The sequence below is a fragment of the Hippopotamus amphibius genome, chromosome 9 (genome assembly GCF_030028045.1).
Source record: "Hippopotamus amphibius kiboko isolate mHipAmp2 chromosome 9, mHipAmp2.hap2, whole genome shotgun sequence".
Taxonomy (NCBI): domain Eukaryota; kingdom Metazoa; phylum Chordata; class Mammalia; order Artiodactyla; family Hippopotamidae; genus Hippopotamus; species Hippopotamus amphibius.
Genome location: NC_080194.1, coordinates 38,630,486 through 38,650,868, shown reverse-complemented (window position 1 = coordinate 38,650,868; position 20,383 = coordinate 38,630,486). Strand labels below are relative to the sequence as shown.

At 34.0% G+C, this 20,383-nt stretch overlaps 1 protein-coding gene and 1 pseudogene across 1 annotated transcript; both read left to right on the top strand.

Moving 5' to 3' along the window:
* The first annotated feature begins 1,288 nt into the window (after nucleotides 1-1,288).
* LOC130860798 (putative olfactory receptor 56B2) lies at nucleotides 1,289-2,248 on the top strand (annotated as a pseudogene).
* A 13,073-nt stretch (nucleotides 2,249-15,321) lies between these two features.
* On the top strand, nucleotides 15,322-16,281 carry LOC130860797 (putative olfactory receptor 56B2). Its single transcript, XM_057749369.1, has one exon. The coding sequence runs from the start codon at nucleotides 15,322-15,324 to the stop codon at nucleotides 16,279-16,281; it is 960 nt and encodes a 319-aa protein (XP_057605352.1).
* The last annotated feature ends 4,102 nt before the right edge of the window (nucleotides 16,282-20,383 follow it).

Genomic DNA, 20,383 nt, shown 5'->3' with positions numbered 1-20,383 from the left:
ATATGCTGTTTATTATTGTCTGTTAACTGTATCTCAATAAAAGTTCCTAAAAAAAAAGTTCCAAAATTATAAAACAAACCATGCTACTAAAATAAATTATTGAAATTTAGAAGTTATAAAAATATATGTTGCAGAATATATATATTTATGTAAATACATAACTTCTATATGCTGTTCTTTATGATATAATAAGTATTGGAAATGTCATTTCATGGTTTATGATTGATACATCCACCAAATTCACTTCAACATTACCCTGCTGTAGAAACTATAATTTTAAACCACCTAATGTTAAAATATCATGACTTTATGTTATGCATTTAATAATTAAATATTTCAAAGAAAACATAATAAATAGCATAATCATGGTCAAAACAGATCATAAAAGTTTGCTTTCAGCTTTTAAATTAAAGTGTTAAGAAAAGATTAAATATACCATAGATATGGTATCAGTGATTTTAGCAGGCCTACTATCAAAATGTTTATCTCAAACTATTGTTTTATGTTTTGATGTCTACTTTATTGATTATACTGTCACTATCTGGACTCCTCCAAGCTGGAAAAGTCTGTCCGAGTAGGGGAAAGTAACTCAAAACCAGAATCAACTGGACTCAAACATAGTGACATTTCCCAACCATAATTTTCTTTTTCATAGTACATGGATTTAAATGGCTCCTTAGCATTCACAGACATCAGATTCATCATTAAAATGATATACTGAACTACCTCATTATTTTAACAAAAATTAAATGATATTCTTGATTATCATTAATTTTCAAGTTCTTGACAAAAGTGTTTCTTAATATATGTGTGCATATATGTATATATATATGTATATAATCATCTAAACTGTTATCTAAATATATCCATGTATAAAAACCACTACTCTGAGTCTATACATTTGTTCTCTAAAAGAACAAACTCATTGGCAAAACTAAATTTCAGAGGCCTGGCAGTGATATCAGATTGCTTTACTCCTGACCAGCTTCCATAAAATGCAAGCTGTTACATAATGACCAAGGACAAGACTTCCTCTAATGTTTTGTTCCTCATTTATGAAAACGTGGAAATAAGGTGACCCACCATATGAAGGGCTTGTTAACGATTATATACAATGTGCTCCATGTTCGTATTTCATTAGAAATTTCTAATAAATGTTAATGGCTGAGAGAAAATAATGAAGATAAATAATCCCTCTAGTAATATCATGATCTGGGAAGCTTCTTTACAAATGTTGTCAGAAAAATTATTGAGAAAACTAACTGAATATTTTTCCTCTTACTAAAGAATGTTCCAGGATCTCAGAGATTCCAACAGCTCAATGTTCCAGGTCTCTGAGTTCATTCTGATGGATTTCCAGGCATCCACAGCTGGCAGCACTGGCTCTTCCTGCCCCTGGCTCTGATTTACCCCTTAGCTCTCAGTGCCAACATCCTTATCCTAATCATCATCAAACAGGAGGCAGCACTGCACCAGCCTATGTACCATTTCCTGGGCATCTTGGCTATGGTAGACATGGGAAAGGCTACCAACATCATACCCAAGATTTTGACCCTCTTGTGGTTCAGTGCTAAGGCCATCAGTCTCCCTGAGTGCTTTGTGCACACGCATGTCATACATTGTTTTCTGGCCATGAAATCAGGCATCTTTCTCTGCATGGCTGTAGATAGATATATTAGCCATTTGTTGACCACTATGCTATTCATCAATAATCCCTGAAACTTTTGTGGTCAAAGCAACTGTGTTCATGGCACTCACAAAGAGATTGTCTATCATCCCAGTGTCTGTGTTGGCTGCTCACAAATACAACTGCTCAAAAAATCAAATTGAGCACCATCTGTGCTCTAACCTGGGAGTCACTAGCCTATCCTGTGATGACAGAAGAATCAACAGCATCTACCAGCTACTTCTGGCCTGGACACACATGGGGAGTGACTTAGGTTTGATTATTGAATCCTATGCTTTGATACTTCACTTTGTACTGAAACTGAACTCAGCAGAAGCTGAATCCAATGCCTTAAGTACCTGAATGCCCCACCTCATCCTAATCAGTTTCTTCTACACAAACATTATTGTCATTTCAGTTATTCATAGTATAGCAATGACAGTTCCTTTCATCCCAGTTCTATTCAATGTACTTGAAAATGTCATTCCTCCTGCCCTCAACCCCATGGTCTATGCACTCAAGAACAAGGAGTTCAAACAGGACTTATGTAAGTTTCTTAAGCTGGACTTCAATGGCAACTAACTTGGAGAGGATGCTTACATTTGTACTTTTCCCACATATGTATCCATTACATCTTCCAAAGATTGTAGATGGTAGAAGAACTAAGAAACACTGCCGCTTTTCAAGTTAGTATAAGGAATCAATAGCAATAAATGAAACTTTAATAGGAGGGGGTGAAACTAATATCTGCAACCATGTCTTTCCATAAAGCTCTTCATCAAAAACAATAACACAATGATACTGATTCTCTCAGGGAGTCCAGGGAAAGACAAGCAGAAAATATGTTTCATTCTTGTATCTAGCTGCTCTAGATAGAACCTCCAGACAGCATTTAATAGATGTAGTTAAAAGAGATATCTACCATTTTCTTCTTTTTAGTGAGTGTTTAATCCATGTATATCTGATTTGATTACTGATAGCATACGACTTGCTCCAGATGTTTGTAGGCTTACTTTCTAATGTGTTTTACAACTTTTTAAATAGACAAAAAAGTTAAACAGACGCTTCTCTAAAGAAGATGTGCAATGGCCAACAAACACATGAAAAGATTTCAACATCACTAAATTCAAATCAAAACCATAATAAGATACAAATATGTACCCTAAAATAGCTATTTTTAAAAATTGAGCAGATGTTTGCAATTTTTTGCAAACATTAGTGTTCTTGCATATTCCTGGAGGGTATGTAAAAATCACACAGAAGGTGTGGAAAATAGTTTGGCGATTACTCAATTTTAAACACAGCTGCAATATGACTCAGAAATTCAACTCCTAAGCAAATAACCAGACAGTTGAACACAGCAGTAGCAACAAACTAACACACAAATGTTCATGATGCCATCGTTAACTAAAAAATGGAAAGAAGCCGTATGTTGTTGAATGTCATTTGTTGAATGGATAAACAAAATTAAGCATATCCACACCAGGGATTATTATTCATTCATAAAAAGGATGAAGTGCTGATACATGCTCTTAGATGAAATTTGAAAACACTATGCTAAATTAAAAAAAGACTGACACAAATGGGTACATGTTATCTGCTTTCAATTATATGGAATCTCCAAAATAGGTAATCCATTGAAGCAAAAAGCAAATTTGTCGTTGGCAAGGACTGGAGGGAAAGGTCAATAAGTAGTGACTGATTAATGTCTACATATATTATTTCTGAGGCAATGGAAATGTCTTGAAATTGTATATTGCTGATGTTTGCGCAACACTTTGAATGGCACTAAATATTACAACTAAAAGTCACTCAATTATAAATTTTTAAGTGGTTTAAGTGGTTATTTTATGGCATGTGAATTTCACTTCAATAAAAAAATGATAAAGTGTAAAAAATACTATTCCCTCTGTCTCTGTCTCTGCATGTATAAATAATTAAAATCATTTGAATTACCTATCATGTAGCATCAATTTAAAATGGTAGAATCTCTGTTTCAGTATGGTATTATCCAAACTTTTTGTCAAAAATATATATAGTAAATGTATATTAAGAAATGTGTCAGAAAAAAAAAAAGAAATGTATTGGGACTTCCCTGGTGGCACAGTGGTTAAGAAACCACCTGCCAATGCAGGGGACATGGGTTCAAGCCCTGGTCCGGGAAGATCCCACTTGCTGTGGAGCAACTAAGCCCGTATACCACAACTACTGAGCCTGCACTCTAGAGTCTGCCAGCCACAACTACTGAGCCAATGGTGCTGCAACTACTGAAGCCCGCGAGAACTAAGGCCCGTGCGCTTCAACAAGAAAAGCCACTGCACTGGGATGCCTATGCACTGCAATGAAGAGTAGCCCCCACTCACCACAACTAGAGAAAGCCCATATACAGCAACGAAGACCCAATGAAGCCAATAAATAAATAAATAAAGTAAATAAATTAATAAATTAATTGAATTGAATTCAAAAAAAGAAATGTATAAGCAGTTACCTCTACACTGGAGAAATTAAAGGGTTCAATTTACCCACTTCTAAAATCGTATTTTTCATATTCTCCAATTAATAAAAATAGAGGCATTAATTTCAATACATAATTAATGGATATTAAACTAGAATCAGTTGTGTATCATCATTATTTTTATATTATTACTATCATAATTATTACCTAAAAAACTTGGACATCAAAATATTATTAGCATAATAAGTCTGAAATATTGGTGAAGTTCTACAATGCTATAATACTCATCATCATCCTCACTTCAAAGACAAAATGAAAGAATAAAAGGACACAGGTATGTGTGTGTAATTAAAACCTTAGGAACATCCTTACAAGGAAACAAACAGTACTCTTTAATAAATATTAAATCTCTCATATTCATTAAAATTAGACTGTGTTCCTTCTCATTCCTATATATATATTCCTCACAAACAAGCACACAGATTAGATACATGCAGATAAATTTATTCTCCATGTGTTTTCTTGCAGGCAGTGAGGATGGAAACTTTCACTCTTCTTTCTCCAATAGGGGTTAGCGAAATTGCAGTACCAGCACCTGTATCTCGAGTATTTTGCTATATCCCTTTGGGATATATAACACATTTCTAAAAATATTCAGTTCAATAGTACAAATATCAAGGGATTTAGTAGTTGAGGACTTTGAATGTACATATATTGTGGATCCATTTTTTTTTTGATCGATATCCTGAACACATGGACCAAATAGCATCCAGCTGACTGTTTTGCTATCCAGAAACCAACTAAGGTATTTAAGATATTAAAGGGCATAATAAAGCAGGAGTAGAGACGGAAGGTCTTTTGTTTGTTTGTTTTTTGGGGTTTTTTTGTTTGTTTGTTTTACTCTAAAGTTACTAAAAATGTTGAGAGTTTTGGGATGTATACTAATTGATCATTATATCCACACTGCACAACTTTAGGTTTGATTTCATCTATCCATTTGAGAAGAGAGGTGTTATTATGAAAGACTGGGTTTTCATGGCAAAATATTTATTTATCCAATACTCATTACAATACAGTGTAACTTCCCATGATTATTATGAATATTTACTTATTTTTCTAAGCAGAAAGGATCCTTTGGTTTTATTGTGGCAGATGTGAGGTATGAATCACCCCCGTGACTACAAGAAATAGGGAAACACCAAAAGAATAGTTCTTTTCTTTTTAAGCTCTTTATTGGAATATAATTGCTTTACACTACTGAGCCAGTTTTTGCTGTAAAACAGTGAATCAGCTGTATTTATACATATACCCCTATATCCCCTCTCTCCCAATACTCCCTTCCACAGTCCATATCCCAGCCCTCTAAATCATCACCCATTATCCAGTTAATCTCCCTGTTTTATGCAGCAGCTTCCCACTAGCTACCCATTTTACACTTGGTAGTGTATATATATCAATACTACTCTCACTACATCCCAGCTTCCCCTTCACGCCCCACCCCGTGTCCTCAAGTCCTTTCTCTACATCTCCACCTTTCTTGCCCTGTCACTGAGTTTATCTGTACCACTTTTTTAGATTCCATATATGTGAGTTAGCATATGGTATAGGTTTTTCTCTTTCTGGCTTACTTCGCTATGTATGAGAGGCTCTAGGTCCATCCAACTCACTACAAATAACTCAATTTCATTCCTTTATCTGGTTGAATAATATTCCATTGTATATATGTGCCACATCTTCTTTATCCGTTTATCTGTTGATGGGCATTTAGGTTACTTCCATGTCCTGGCTGTTGTAAACAGTGCTGCAATGAACACTGTGGTACATGTTTCTTTTTGGATTATGGTGTTCTCAGGGTATATGTCCAGGAGTGGGATTGCTGGGTCATATGATAGTACTATTTTTAGGTTTTCAAGGAAACTCCATACTGTTTTCCATAGTGGCTGTACCAATTTATACTCCCACCAACAGTACAGAGGGTTCCCTTTACTTCACACCTTCTCCAACGTTTATTGTTTCTAGATGTTTTGATGATGGCCATTCTGACAGGTGTGAGGTGATGCCTTGTGGCTTTGACTTGCATTTCTCTAATGATTAGTGATGTTGAGCATCTTTTCATGTGTTTGATAGCCATCTGCATGTCTTCTTTGGAGAAATGTCTGTTTAGGTCTTCTGCCCATTTGTGGATTGGGTTATTTGCTTTTTTAGTATTAAGCTTCATGAGCTGCTTGTATATTTTGGAGGTTAACCCTTTGTCCATTGTTTCATAGGCAACTATTTTTTTCCCATTCTGAGGGTTGCCTTCTAGTCTTGTTTATGGTTTCTTTTGCTGTGCAAAAGCTTTTAAGTTTCATGAGGTCCCATTTGTTTATTCTTGATTTTATTTCCATTGTTCTAGGAGGTGGGTCAAAAAGGATCTTGCTTTGATGGAGGTCATCGAGTGTTCTGCCTATGTTTTCCTCTAGGAGTTTTATAGTGTCTGGCCTTGCATGTAGGTCTTGAATCCATTTGGAGTTGATTTTTGTGTATGGTGTTAGGAAGTGTTCTAATTTCATTCTTTTACATGTTGCTGTCCAATTTTCCCAGCACCACTTATTGAAGAGGCTGTCTTTTTTCCATTGTATATTCATGCCTCCTTTGTCAAAGATAAGGTGCCCATATGTGTTTGGGCTTACTTCTGAGTTCTCTATTCTATTCCATTGATCGTCCTTTCTATTTTTGTGCCAGTACCATACTGTCTTGATCACTATGGCCTTGTAGTATAGTTTGAAGTTAGGAAGCCTGATTCCACCAACTCCATTTTTCCTTCTGAAGATTGCTTTGGCTATTCGGGGTCTTTTGCGTTTCCATACAAATCGTAAGATTTCTTGCTCTAGTTCTGTGAAAAATGCCATTGGTAATTTGATCAGGATTGCACTGAATCTGTAAATTGTTTTGGGTAGTACAGACATTTTCACGATGTTGATTCTTCCAATCCAGGAACATGGTATGTCCCTCCATCTGTTTGTGTTGTCTTTGATTTCTTTCATCAATGTCTTAAAGTTTTCTGCATACAGATCTTTTGCCTCCTTAGGCAGGTTTATCCTAGGTATTTTATTCTTTTTGTTGCAATGGTGAATGGGAGAGTTTCCTTAATTTCTCTTTCTTCTTGGTCTTTTAGGTATTAAGCTGCATGAGCTGTTTGTATATTTTAGAGATTAATCCTTTGTCCATTGTTTCATTGGCAAACATTTCTCTCATTCTGAGGGCTGTCTTCTTGTCTTGTTTATGGTTTCTTTTGCTGTGCAAAAGCTTTTAAGTTTCATGAGGTCCCATTTGTTTATTCTTGATTTTATTTCCATTTTTCTAGAAGGTGGGTCCAAAAGGATCTTGTTTTGATATATGTCATAGAGTGTTCTGCCTGTTTTCCTCTAAGAGTTTTGTAGTGTCTGGCCTTCCATTTAGGTCTTTAACCCATTTTGAGTTTATTTTTGTGTATGGTGTCAGGAAGTATTCTAATTTCATTTTTCACATGTAGCTGTGCAATTTTTCCAGCGCCGCTTATTAAAGTGGCTGTCTTTTTCCCACTGTATATTCTTGCCTCCTCTGTCAAAGATAAGGTGCCCATATGTCTGTGGGTTTATCTCTGGGCTCTCTATTCTGTTCCATTGATCTCTGTTTCTGTTTTTGTGCCTGCGCCATATTGTCTTGATCACTGTAGCCTTGTAGTACAGTTTGAAGTCAGGGAGCCTGATTCCACCAACTCCGTCTTTCCTTCTCAAGATTGCTTTGGCTATTCAGGGTCTTTTGCATTTCCATACAAATCGTAAAATCTCTTGTTCTAGTTCTGTGAAAAATGCCACTGGTAATTTGATAAGGGTTGTGTTGAATTTGTAAATTGCTTTGGATAGTGTAGTCATTTTCACAATGTTGATTCTTCCAATCCAAGAACATGGTATGTCCCTCCACCTGTTTGTATCATCTTTGATTTCTTTCATCAGTGTCTTATAGTTTTCTGCATACAAGTCTTTGGCCTCCTTAGGCAGGTTTATTCCTAGGTATTTTATTCTTTTGGTTGCAGTGGTAAATGGGATTATTTCCTTAATTTCTCTTGCTGCTTTTTTGTTGTTAGTGTATAGGAATGCAAGAGATTTCTGTTCATTAATTTATATCCTGCTACTTTACTAAATTCATCAATTAGTGCTAGCAGTTTTTGGGTAGCTTCTTTAGGGTTTTCTATGTTTACTAGCATGTCATCTGCAAAGAGTGACAATTTTACTTCTTTTCCAATTTGGATTCCTTTCATTACATTTTCTTCTCTGATTGCTGTGGCTAACACCTCCAAAACTATGTTGAATACTATTGGTGAGAGTGGGCACCCTTGTCGTATTCTTGTTCTTAGAGGCAATACTTTCAGTTTTTGACCATTTAGAATGATGTTGGCTGTTGGTTTGTCATACATGCCTTTTATTATGTGGTGGGAACTTCCTTCTATGCCCACTTTCTGGAGAGTTTTTATCATAAATGAATGTTGAATTTTGTCAAAGGCTTTTTCTGCATCTATTGAGGTGATCATATGGTTTTTATCCTTCAATTTGTTGATATGATGTATTACATCGATTGATTTGCATATATTGAAGAATCCTTGCACACCCACTTGATCATGGCATGGTGTATGATCTTTTTAATGTGCTGTTGGATTCTATTAGCTAGTACTTTGTTGAGGATTTTTGCATCTATATTCATCAGTGATATTGGCCTAAATGTTCTTTTTTTGGTGACATCTCTGCCTAGTTTTGGTATCAGGGTGATGGTGGCCTCGTCGAATGAGTTTGGGAGTGTTCCTCCTTCTGTTATATTTTGGAAAAGTTTGAGAAGGATAGGTGTTAGCTCTTCTTGAAATGTTTGATAGAATTTGCCTGTGAAGCCATCTGGCCCTGGGCTTTTGTGTATTGGGAGATTTTTAATCACAGTCTCAACTTCAGTGCTTGTGATTGGTCTGTTCATATTTTCTATTTCTTCCTGGTTCAGTCTTGGAAGATTATTCTTTTCTAAGAATTTATCCATTTCTTCCAGGTTATCTAATTTATTGGCATACAGTTGCTTGTAGCAGTCTCTCATGATCTTTTGTATTTCTGCAGTGTCGGTTGTTACTTCTCCTTTTTCATTTCTTATTCTGTTGATTTGCATCTTCTCTCTCTTTTTTTTTTTTCCTGATAAGTCTGGCTAATGGTTTATCAATTTTGTTTATCTTCTCAAAGAACCAGCTTTCAGTTTTATTGATCTTTGCTATTGTTTCCTTCATTTCTTTTTCATTTATTTCTGTCCTGATCTTTATGATTTCATTCCTTCTGTTCACTTTGGGGGCTTTTGTTCTTCTTTCTCTAATTGTTTTAGGTGTAAGGTAAAGTTGTTTATTTGAGATTTTTCTTGTTTCTTGAGGTAGGATTGTATTTCTATAAACTTCCCTCTTAGAACTGCTTTTGTTGCATCCCATAGGTTTTGGGTTGTTGTGTTTTCATTGTCATTTGTTTCTAGGTATTTTTTTAATTTCCTCTTTGATTTCTTCAGTGATTTCTTGGTTGTTTAATAGCCTATTGTTTAGCCTCCATGTGTTTGTATATTTTACAGTTTTTTTTCCACTGTAATTGGTATCTAGTCTCATGGCATTGTAGTCAGAGAAAATGTTTGATACAATTTCAATTTTCTTGAATTTACCAAGGCTTGATTTGTGACCCAAGATGTGATCTGTCCTGGAGAATGTTCCATGTGCACTTGAGAAGAAAGTGTATTCTGTTTTTTGGATGGAATGTCCTATAAATATCAATGAAGTCGATATGGTCTAATGTGTCATTTGAAGCTTGTGTTTGCTTATTTATTTTCTAATTGGATGATCTGTCCATTGATGTAAGTGGGGTGTTGAAGTCTCCTACTATTATTGTGTTACTGTCATTGTCCCCTTTAATGGCTGTTAGTATTTGCCTTAGGTATTGAGGTGCTCCTATGTTGGGTTCATAGATACTTACCATTGTGATATGTTCTTCTTGGATTGATCCCTAGATCATTATGTAGTGTCCTTCCTTGTCTCTTGTAGTAGTCTTTAAAGTCTAATTTGTCTTATATGAGTATTGCTACGCCAGCTTTCTTTTGATTTCCATTTGCAGGGAATATCTTTTTCCATCCCCTTACTTTCAGTCTATATATGTCCCTAGGTCTGAAGTGGGTTTCTTGTAATCATCACATATAAGGGTCTTGTTTTTGTATCCATTCAGCCAGTCTGTGTCTTTTGGTTGGAGCATTTAATCCATTTACATTTAACATAATTATTTACATGTATGTTCCTATTACCATTTTCTTAATTGTTTTGTTTTTGTTTTTGTAGATCTTTTCCTTCTCTTGTGTTTTCTGCTTAGAGAAGCTCCTTTAGCAATTGTTGTAAAGCTGGTTTGGTGGTGCTGAATTCTCTTAACTTTTGCTTGTCTGTAAAGCTTTTGTTTTCTCCAATGAATCTCAATGAGATTATTGCTGAGTAGAGTGTTCTTGGCTCTAGATTTTTCTCTTTCAAGACTTAAATATATCCTGCCACTCCCTTCTGGCCTGCAGAGTTTCTGCAGAAAGATCAGCTGTTATCCTTATGAGCTTTCCTTTATATGTTACTTTTCTCTTGCTGCTTTTAATTTGTTTTCTTTTTAATTTTCATTAGCTTCATTAATATGTGCCTCGGTATGTTTCTCCTTGGGTTTATTCTGCTCTGCACCTAACCTTTAATTGCTCTCTGAATAAGAATCTAATTTATTTTCTTTATTTCTAGAGACACTTATTTGTGACTGGACTTTATCCATTTTAGATGGAAAACATAGTGGGAGGAATAAATCTCATAGTAAGAAAAGAACATGGCATGTAAAATTGAGGACTGACTAGTGAGGAAACAAACATTTTCTATGGAGTTTAAAAATGGGAATCGGCAGCAGGTGATATGATAATTGTACTTATATGTAAGTGGCCATATTCTTGTGTTAATATAACTACTTCAGTACACTTGTCTCTGACAGAATAATATCAGCCCATTTTCCTTGCAGAAAATTTAAGCTATAATGTATTGAAATCATTTAAAATTTGTTTTGGAAAATGTCTAATGATTATGGTCAATACTACAATATTTGGTGTAAGCTTGGTTTATTAACTGAGAGTTTTGCAAATGTGTTACAAATGGAACCTAAACTTCTCGTGTAACAATAAAACCAGTTTTAATAAGCAACCCTAGAACTATCAAAAAAATTTCCATGAAGGACGTAAATAGGATATTTACCTCAAATTTAGGACTCTATCCTTAAGAGTAGAGCACAAGCAACCTCTGAGATATCGCTGATAGTCTCTATTTATGGGTATCTATGTTTTCCCCAATTTCTCTACTTGCTTCTGTTTCATGGACACATAGAGTTAAGAGTTGACTGTTCAAATGTATTGACAGGAAGAAATGAATAACGATTCTATTTTTTAACAATTTCGACAATCTGTATACACAAGTGAAATGTTTTTCAGAATACATTTCAAAGTCTGTCTTATTCTATAGTAATCAGTTATATGTGTGAAAATATATATGTAAATAGACATATATATGAATTGTTACAGTTTTGTTCTTTATTGAAAAATTTAAGAGAAATGTTAAAAGTACAATGGCTTACAAATATTAGGAACAAATTTACAATCCTCACGGGAAAGAAACCTGATGACAATTCTGGTATGTATGGAAACACATTCTTATATTGTAAGCTCATATTATTCTTTGTCAATAATGCAAATTGCAAGACTTTTGTTAGGCTTGCAATTATTATCTTAAGTCCACACCAGTGTTGCTAAACAGGAAATTAAGGATCAGTTAATTCCTCACTTTTAAATTTTCTACCATGTATTAAGTGAAGAAGATAATTTCAACATATTCTATAATTTTGTTTGTTGACAACCATAAGGAACATGGAAATGAAACAATTTGGTGCACTGAGGTTTAACTGCTGCATGTAATACATGTCATCTACTGTTTCATGAAGGTGATATTGATCCTCCATCTACTTGTTTGGGTTTTTATTTTGTCTTCTGTAATATTCCCTCCCTAATTTGGGGGTATGTGCTTGGTATGTTAGAAGAATTTTTGTTTCCAAATATCTTTGTGGATTTTCAGTTTACTGCTTTCTTTGTACTCTTTTTATGATTCATACATATAAGTATATATATTTTATTGTGTAAACATTTGCATATAATCAGTGTAAAATATGGCCAATGTATAGTATTATCTAACTGACTGAGCTTCATTTCCGAATTTAAAATACTTGTTTTGACTGTTGCCTTATTTTATCCCTTATTTTTTCCCTTATTTTTATGAAATTTCTTTTGTTTTATCTATTTTGGGATGAGGAATTTTTTTTTTTAGGAATTTAAGTTTTCTGTTGTATTATGAAATACAAATTATAGTTCTGTTTCTTAAGGTAGTTCCTTTTATACTTTCCAAAAATAATGTTTAAAATAGAGTGCAAGAATTCTTAAATCCCTACAAAATTTGAATCATTTATTCATTAATCTGTTCATTCACTCAAAAACATTTATTGATATGAAATATGTGCACAATGTCTTGCTAAACAACGCAAATACAAACAAATGCATTGTGTCTAAATATTAAAAGTTTGGTTAAATTCTGGTGAATTCATGTTATCAATACTTTTTATAATACCATGATGTTAAGATAGAAAGAGGTATTGATCCCCTGACAGATATATACCTTGCCTACAAAGCCTGCCTCTTTTGCAATTACATCATGTTAAGAAGATTCAAAGGATGGCTCCCTGTTCCCTCTGAGAGAGAGTTGAATATTCCTAAAGAAGGTGATGCTTGAAGTTGGATTTGGTTGTGGGAGGGCAGAAAATGGAATAGAAAATTACAAAATTACAAAAATAAAAATATCGGTGAACATAAGAAATAGCCAACAGCTACAGAAGAAGGAAAGAAAGAAAGAAAGAAAGAAAGAAAGAAAGAAAGAAAGAAAGAAAGAAGAAAGAAAGAAAGAAAGAAGAAAGAAAGAAGAAAGAGAGAGAGAGAGAAAGAAAGAAAGAAAGAAAGAAAGAAAGAAAGAAAGAAAGAAAGAAAGAAAGGAAAAGAAAGAGAGAAAGAAAGGAGGAAGGAAAGGAAGAAAAGAAAGACTGATCTAGCAGAATCCTAACCAAGGTTCAAATGTAAAATCATTTGTCCTTTCCTCTTTGAAAATTCTCTGGATCTCCTCCGAAGTTTTCCTTAGTTTTATTTCTACCTTCTCCTGTACGACTCAAGGACTTATTATGGAAAAAGAAAGGTCTTTGAAGAGAACTTTTATTAGGTAGTTCATACCATGTTGCTTTGCTACTTCCAAAGAAGTTACCTTTTGCAGTAACCAAACTGTCATCTTTCCTTATGAGTACACAAAGACAAAACCGGTATGTAGGTAGAAAAATTAATAACAAATTTATATCTCTGATTCATGAACTTTTTTAAACAGTGTTAACTGTCCTCTTATGATGTGTGAAAGATTACGCTTGGTAAAAAACCATTAATATGTACTATGAATGCAAATACATCAGGTGCTATGAAGTACAAGGATGAGATATCATAAAAAATGAGGTGAATCCAATATTCGTACTTAAGTGTGAGACAGTATCCTTCTACTACTCAATTCAAGAACATTGGAAGCCAGTCACATATTTCTCCAGGATGCAGATTGATAGATTATTTTCTCAAAAAATTGGAAGTCCTTGAGGGGAAAAACAGCAACAACAACAAAAACTGTAAACCCTGGTAACTAGAAATGTCAACAAAGAAGCTAAGAGGACCTTACATGAGCACACAACGTTAATCGTTAATCTACCAAGTAATGAGGCGTACTCATCACCTGGTGTTTCTAATCAACTTTCTAAAGACTCTTTATTAAGTGTGAATCAATAGTCAAAGGATGTATGACATTTGAGAAATAGTTCCAATATTGAAGATAAAAACAATGCAAGCTATAAAAATAATCTATTCAAAGTTAGAGGTTATTAAAGTAATATGTATGAAGCAGAGTAGGTATATTTGTATAAATATATATTTTCTTTAGTCCATTCTTCAATTTGTTATAGGTATAATAAAAGTCATCACTTGGATTAAGATGAATATATTCACGAGGTGTGTATCCATACTGATTTTCTGTAGATACTATAATTTTGAACCACAACATTTTTCAAACAATTTATATCTTGATAATACATCCTTAATATTTAAATTATTGAAAGGGAACAAATAATAAATATCAAGCACTTAGGAGAAACAGATTATGCAAATCTCTTTCAGTGTTTAGAGTGAAATGGATAATTGATTAAATTAAAAATTTTTGGTACATAACAGTAATTAGATTTTGGTAATTTATTTTCAAACTATTTACCTCAAATTAATTTTTAACATCTGATCTATTCTTTCTGGTATGAATATCTGGAGTGCTCCAAGAATCAAAGCTATGGGGAAAATTTCTGAAAACCAGAAGCAATTGCTTTTAAATTTTGCTGAGATTCCTAACTCATATTTCTCTCCTATTGTTACTTGATTTTGGACAGGTCATTAGCAATTTTTGACATCGGTTTCCTCAGTAAAACATGTGTATACTAAATTACCTTATATATTTCAATTAAAATTAAATAAACATGATCCTTTCACAAAATCTCATGTCCTTGAAAAAGTTATCTTCAATATCATATATTCTAATCTATCTAAATGTTTCCATGCTTAAAAATCTCAACACTCACCCTATATATTAAATCTCTAATAATCCAACACTTTAGCAAAACCAAATTCAAGAGTCCAGGCTGTGATATCAGAGGGTTTTCGTCTTGTCCAGCTTCCATCCTTCCAGGTTAAAGACAATGACCAAGGTTGTGATTTTCTCTAATGTTCTATTCCTCAGTTATGAGACAATGGAAACAATATGAACTGCCTTCTGATATGAAGTTTGTGTTTAGATTAACTGAGTTAACATATAGTGTGCTATAAGAGTTCCTGTTTCACTGGAAATATCCAATAAAATTTAGTGCTGGGGTGAAAATTAAAAAAGGCAATGTATCCCCTGACCCCCACCACCTAGAATATCATGAATCTGGGTAACTCCTTTACAAACACTGTCAGAGAGATTATTAAGAATAGTAACCTTGAATATTTTTCCTCTTAATGAAGGATGTTCCAGGGTTTCAGCGATTCCAACAGCTCAATGTTCCAGGTCTCTGAGTTCATTCTGATGGGATTTCCAGGCATTCACAGCTGGCAGCACTGGCTCTCCCTTCCCCTGGTTCTGATTTACATCTTAGCTCTCAGTGCCAACATTCTTATCCTAATCATCATCAAACAGGAGGCAACACTGCACCAGCCTATGTACCACTTCCTGGGAATCTTGGCTGTGGTAGACATGGGAATGGCTACCAACATCATGCCCAAGATTTTGGCCATCTTGTGGTTCAATGCTAAGGCCATCAGTCTCCCTGAGTGTTTTCTGCATATGTATGTCATACATTTTTTTATGTTCATGGAATCAGGCCTCTTTGTCTGCATGGCTATAGATAGATATGTAGCCATTTGTCGACCACTACACTATCCATCGATAATCACTGACTCTTTTGTGGTCAAAGCAACTGTGTTCATGGCACTCAGAAACAGCCTATCTACCATCCCAGTGCCTGTGTTGGCTGCTCAGAGACACTACTGCTCAAAAAACCAAATTGAGCACTGTCTGTGCTCTACTCTTGGAGTCACTAGCCTCTCCTGCGACGACAGGAGAATCAACAGCGTCTACCAGCTATCCCTTGCCTGGACACTCATGGGAAGTGACTTGGGTTTGATTATTGTATCCTATGCTTTGATACTTCACTCTGTACTGAGCCTGAACTCCGCAGAAGCTGCATCCAAAGCTTTAAGTACCTGCACTTCCCACCTTATTCTAATCCTTTTTTTCTACACTATACTTGTTGTCCTGTCCATCACCCATAGTGCATCAAAGACAGTTCCTCTCATCCCAGTTCTACTCAATGTACTTGAAAATATCATTCCTCCTGCCCTCAACCCCATGGTCTATGCACTCAAGAATAAGGAACTCAGACAGGGCTCATATAAGATTCTTAACCTGGACTTCAAAGGTCACTAATTTGGAGAGGATACTCACCTTTGTGCTTTCCCCACATATATATTCCTTATATCCTCCAAGGATTGCAGATGGCAGAAGAACTAAGAAACACTGACCTTTTTCAGTTAGTATAAGGAATCAGTGGCAATAACTGAAACTTTAAAAAATGGTGTGAAACTATTATTTGTAAACTTGTCTTTCCAGAAAGATCTTCATCAAAAAGAATAACAAAATGATGCTGATTCAGGGACTCCAGCAAAAGACAAGCAGAATACGCATTTCAGTTTTCTATCTAGTTGCTCTTGGTAGAACTTCCAGACAACGTTTAATAGATGTGGTTAGAAGAAATGTCTGCCATTGTCTTCTTTTTAATGAGAGTGTTCAATCCATGTATAGTTGATTTAATTCCTGATAGCATACAACTTGCTCCAGACATTTCTGTGTTTGCTTTCTAATGTGTTTTATATCTTTTTAAATGGACAAAGTACTTGAATAGACACTTCTCTAAAGATGTGCGATGAGCAACAAACACATGAAAAGATTTCAACATCATTAAATTCAAATCAAAACCACAATATTGTACCAATATATACTCTAAAATATATATTTATTTCTTTCAATCTTTATTGGAGCATAATAGCTTTACACTGTTGTGCCAGTTTCCACTGTACCACAAAGCTAATCAGCTATATTTATACATATATTACCATATCCCCTCCCGCTTGAGCCTCCCTCCTACCCCTCCTATCCCACCCTTCCTATCCCACCCCTTTAGGTATTTACCAGTCATTGAGTTGATCTTCCTTTAATTGAGAAGACATTTGCAATTTTTTGAAAACTTTAGAATTCTTGTATATTGCTGGAGGGTATGTAAAAATGACAATTTAGTGATTACTCAGTTTTAAACACAGCTGAAATATGACTCAAAAATTAATCCCCTAATCATACAACCAGACAATTGAACACAGGTATAGCAACAAATTTATACCCAAATGTTCACGATGTCAGTGTTAACTAAAAAATGGAAAGAAGCCTTATGTGGTTGAAAGTCGGTTATTGAATGGATAAACAAAATTAAGCATATCCACACCAGCTATTATTTTTTATTCATAAAAGAGTTTGAGGTGCTGATGCATGCTTTTACATAGATGAAATTTGAAAACACTACACTGAATGACAAAAGATAGACACAAAAAGCTACATGTTGTATGATTTCAGTCACATTGAATCTCCAGAATAGGTAAACCATTGAACCAAAAAGCAGATTTGTTGTTGGCAAGTACTGTAGGGACAGGTCAATGAGTAGTGACTGATTAATGTTTACAGATACTTCTTTTGAGGAAATGGAAATGACCTAAAATTATATAGTGCTAATGGTTTCACGACAATTTAAATGTACTAAAAGGCACTCAGTTGTACATTTTTAGGAGATGTTAGTGGTTATTTTATGGCATGTGAATTTCACTTCAATAAAAAAAGATAAAGTGTGAAAAAAACTATGCTGTCTCTCTCTCTCTCATTATATTATATATAATATAATATAATCTCTTTTATTGTATTATATACACACATATGTATATATATGGAAAATGGTTAAAACAATTTAAATTACTTATCACATAATATCTATTTAAAATGATAAAATTTATGTTTCAGTATGGTATCATCCAAATTTTTTGTCAAAAATATATACAGCAAATGTATATTAAGAAATGTATCAGCAATTACCTCTAAATTACAGAATTTAAATTGTTCAATTTACCTACTTCCAAAATACTTTTTTCAATTAACAAAAAATACAGGCATTAATTTTAATATCATATTAATGGATATAAAACTAGAATCAGTTGTGCTTTATTATTATTTTTGATATTATCACCACCACCATTATTATCTCAAAACTTGGGCATCAAAATATTACTAACGTAATTCATAATCAGCCCAAACTATTGATGAAGTTCTACAATGCCATAATACTTATCATCCTCCTCAGTTGAAATAAAAAATAAGTGAATAAAAGGACATAGGAATGTGCATGTGATTAAAACCTTCTAAACATGCTTACAAGGAAAGAAACAGAATTCTTTAATAAATATTAAAATCTCTAATATCATTAAAATTAGATTGTGTTCATTTTCACTCCCCCATATATATTCCTCAAATGCAAACACCCAGATTAGATACATGCTGATAAATATATTCTCCATGAGTTATCTTACAGGCAGTGAGAATGGAAGCTTCCCCTCTCCCTCTCCAATGGGGGTTACCTTAATTCCCGTACCAGCACCTATATCTCAAGTGTTTTGCAATATCCCTTTGGGATATATAACACAATTTAAGAAATACTCAGTTCAATAGTACAAATATCAAGGGATTTAGTAGTTGAGGACTTTGAATGTATATATGTTATAGATTCATGACTTTATTTTTTTGACCAATATCCTGAACACCTGGATCAGATTGCATTTGGCTCACTGCATTGCTATCCAGAAATTAAGGTACTAAAGGACATACAAAAGTGGGAGGTAGAGGCAGGTTTTTTTTTTTTTTTTTTCTTTTCTTTTTTTACTCTGTAGGTGGTGAAAAATGTGGAGAGAGTTTTCGGATGTGTACTAATTGATTACATCCTCACAACTTCAAGTTTGATTACATCTACCCATTTGAAGGCAGAATTGTTATGACAGACCAGGTTTTCACAGAAAATGTTTATTTTTCCAATTCACAGATTGCAATATATTGTCACTTTCCATGATTATTGTGAATAGCTAGTTATTTTTTCTAAACAAATAGGAATCATTGGCTCTGTTGTGCTGAATATCAAGAAAAAATCACCCCCATGACTAGAAGAATAGGGAAATAGCAAGAGAATAGTTTTTAATCATGGTCATAATACTCTGTCCTGTCACCTACCTTCCCACTGTTCTCAGAATAAGAATCTAATTTACTTGCTTTATTTCTAGAGACACTTATTTGTGAGTGAATTTTATCCATTTTAGATAGGAAAATCTACTTGCAGGAACAAACCATATTAGGAAAAGAAAATGGGATGTAAAATTGAGGACTGACTACTGAGGAAACAAAATTTTTCTATGTAGTTTAGAAACAGCAATAGGCAACAGGTGATATGATAATTGTACTTATAAACAAGTGTCCATATTCTTGTGTTAATGTTACTACTTCAATACACGTCTCCCACAGATTAATATGAGCCTGTTTCCTTCAGAAAATTTAAGTTATAATATATCAAAATCATTTTAAATTTGTTTTGGAAAACACCTAATATAATTATGGTCAATACTACAATATTTGATGTAAGCTTGGATCATTAATGGAGAATATTGCAATTGTGTTGCAAATGGGACCTAAACTTCTCATGTAACAATAAAATCAGTTTCAATAATCAACACTAGAACTACCAAAAGGAAACATGAAGGACATAATAGGATATTTATCTCATGTTTAGGAATTATATCCTTAGGAATAGATCACAAGTAATCTCAGAGATATATTTGCTATTTGTTATTTATGAGTATCAATTCTTTCCCTAATGTCTCTACTTGCTTCCGTTGTATGGACATGTAGTGTTAAGGGTTGACCACTTAAATCTATTGAGAAGAAGAAATGAGCAACAATCTTATTTTTTCAAAATTTTGAAAATCTATATACAAAATTCAAATATTTATCAAGAATACATTTCAAAGTCTATCTTATTCTACAGGAACCAGTTTTGTATATGTACAAATATATATGTAACTATACATATATATATTTTACAGTTTAGTTTCTTATTGAAAAATTTAGAGAAATGTGAAAAGGATAATGGCTTACAAATATTTGGAACAAATTTATAAACCTCAAAAGAAAGAAACCTGATGGAAATTTTGATATGTAAGGAAACACATTCTTATATTGTAAACTCATATGATTCTTTGCCAATAATGCAAACTGCAAGGCTTTTGTTAGCCTTGCATTTGTTAGCTTAAATTCACACCAGTGCTGCTAAACAGGAAATTGAGCATCAATTAAAAGTTGTGTTTGCTTTAATTGAACTTCCCACTTTTTATTCAGAAGAAGGAAGGAAGGAAGGAAAAAAGGAAGAAAAGGAGGAAAGGAGGGAAGGAGG

What these genes read in the sequence shown, in the direction of transcription:
- LOC130860797 (XM_057749369.1), top strand. Translation starts at nt 15,322, where the DNA reads ATGTTCCAGGGTTTCAGCGATTCCAACAGCTCAATGTTCCAGGTCTCT.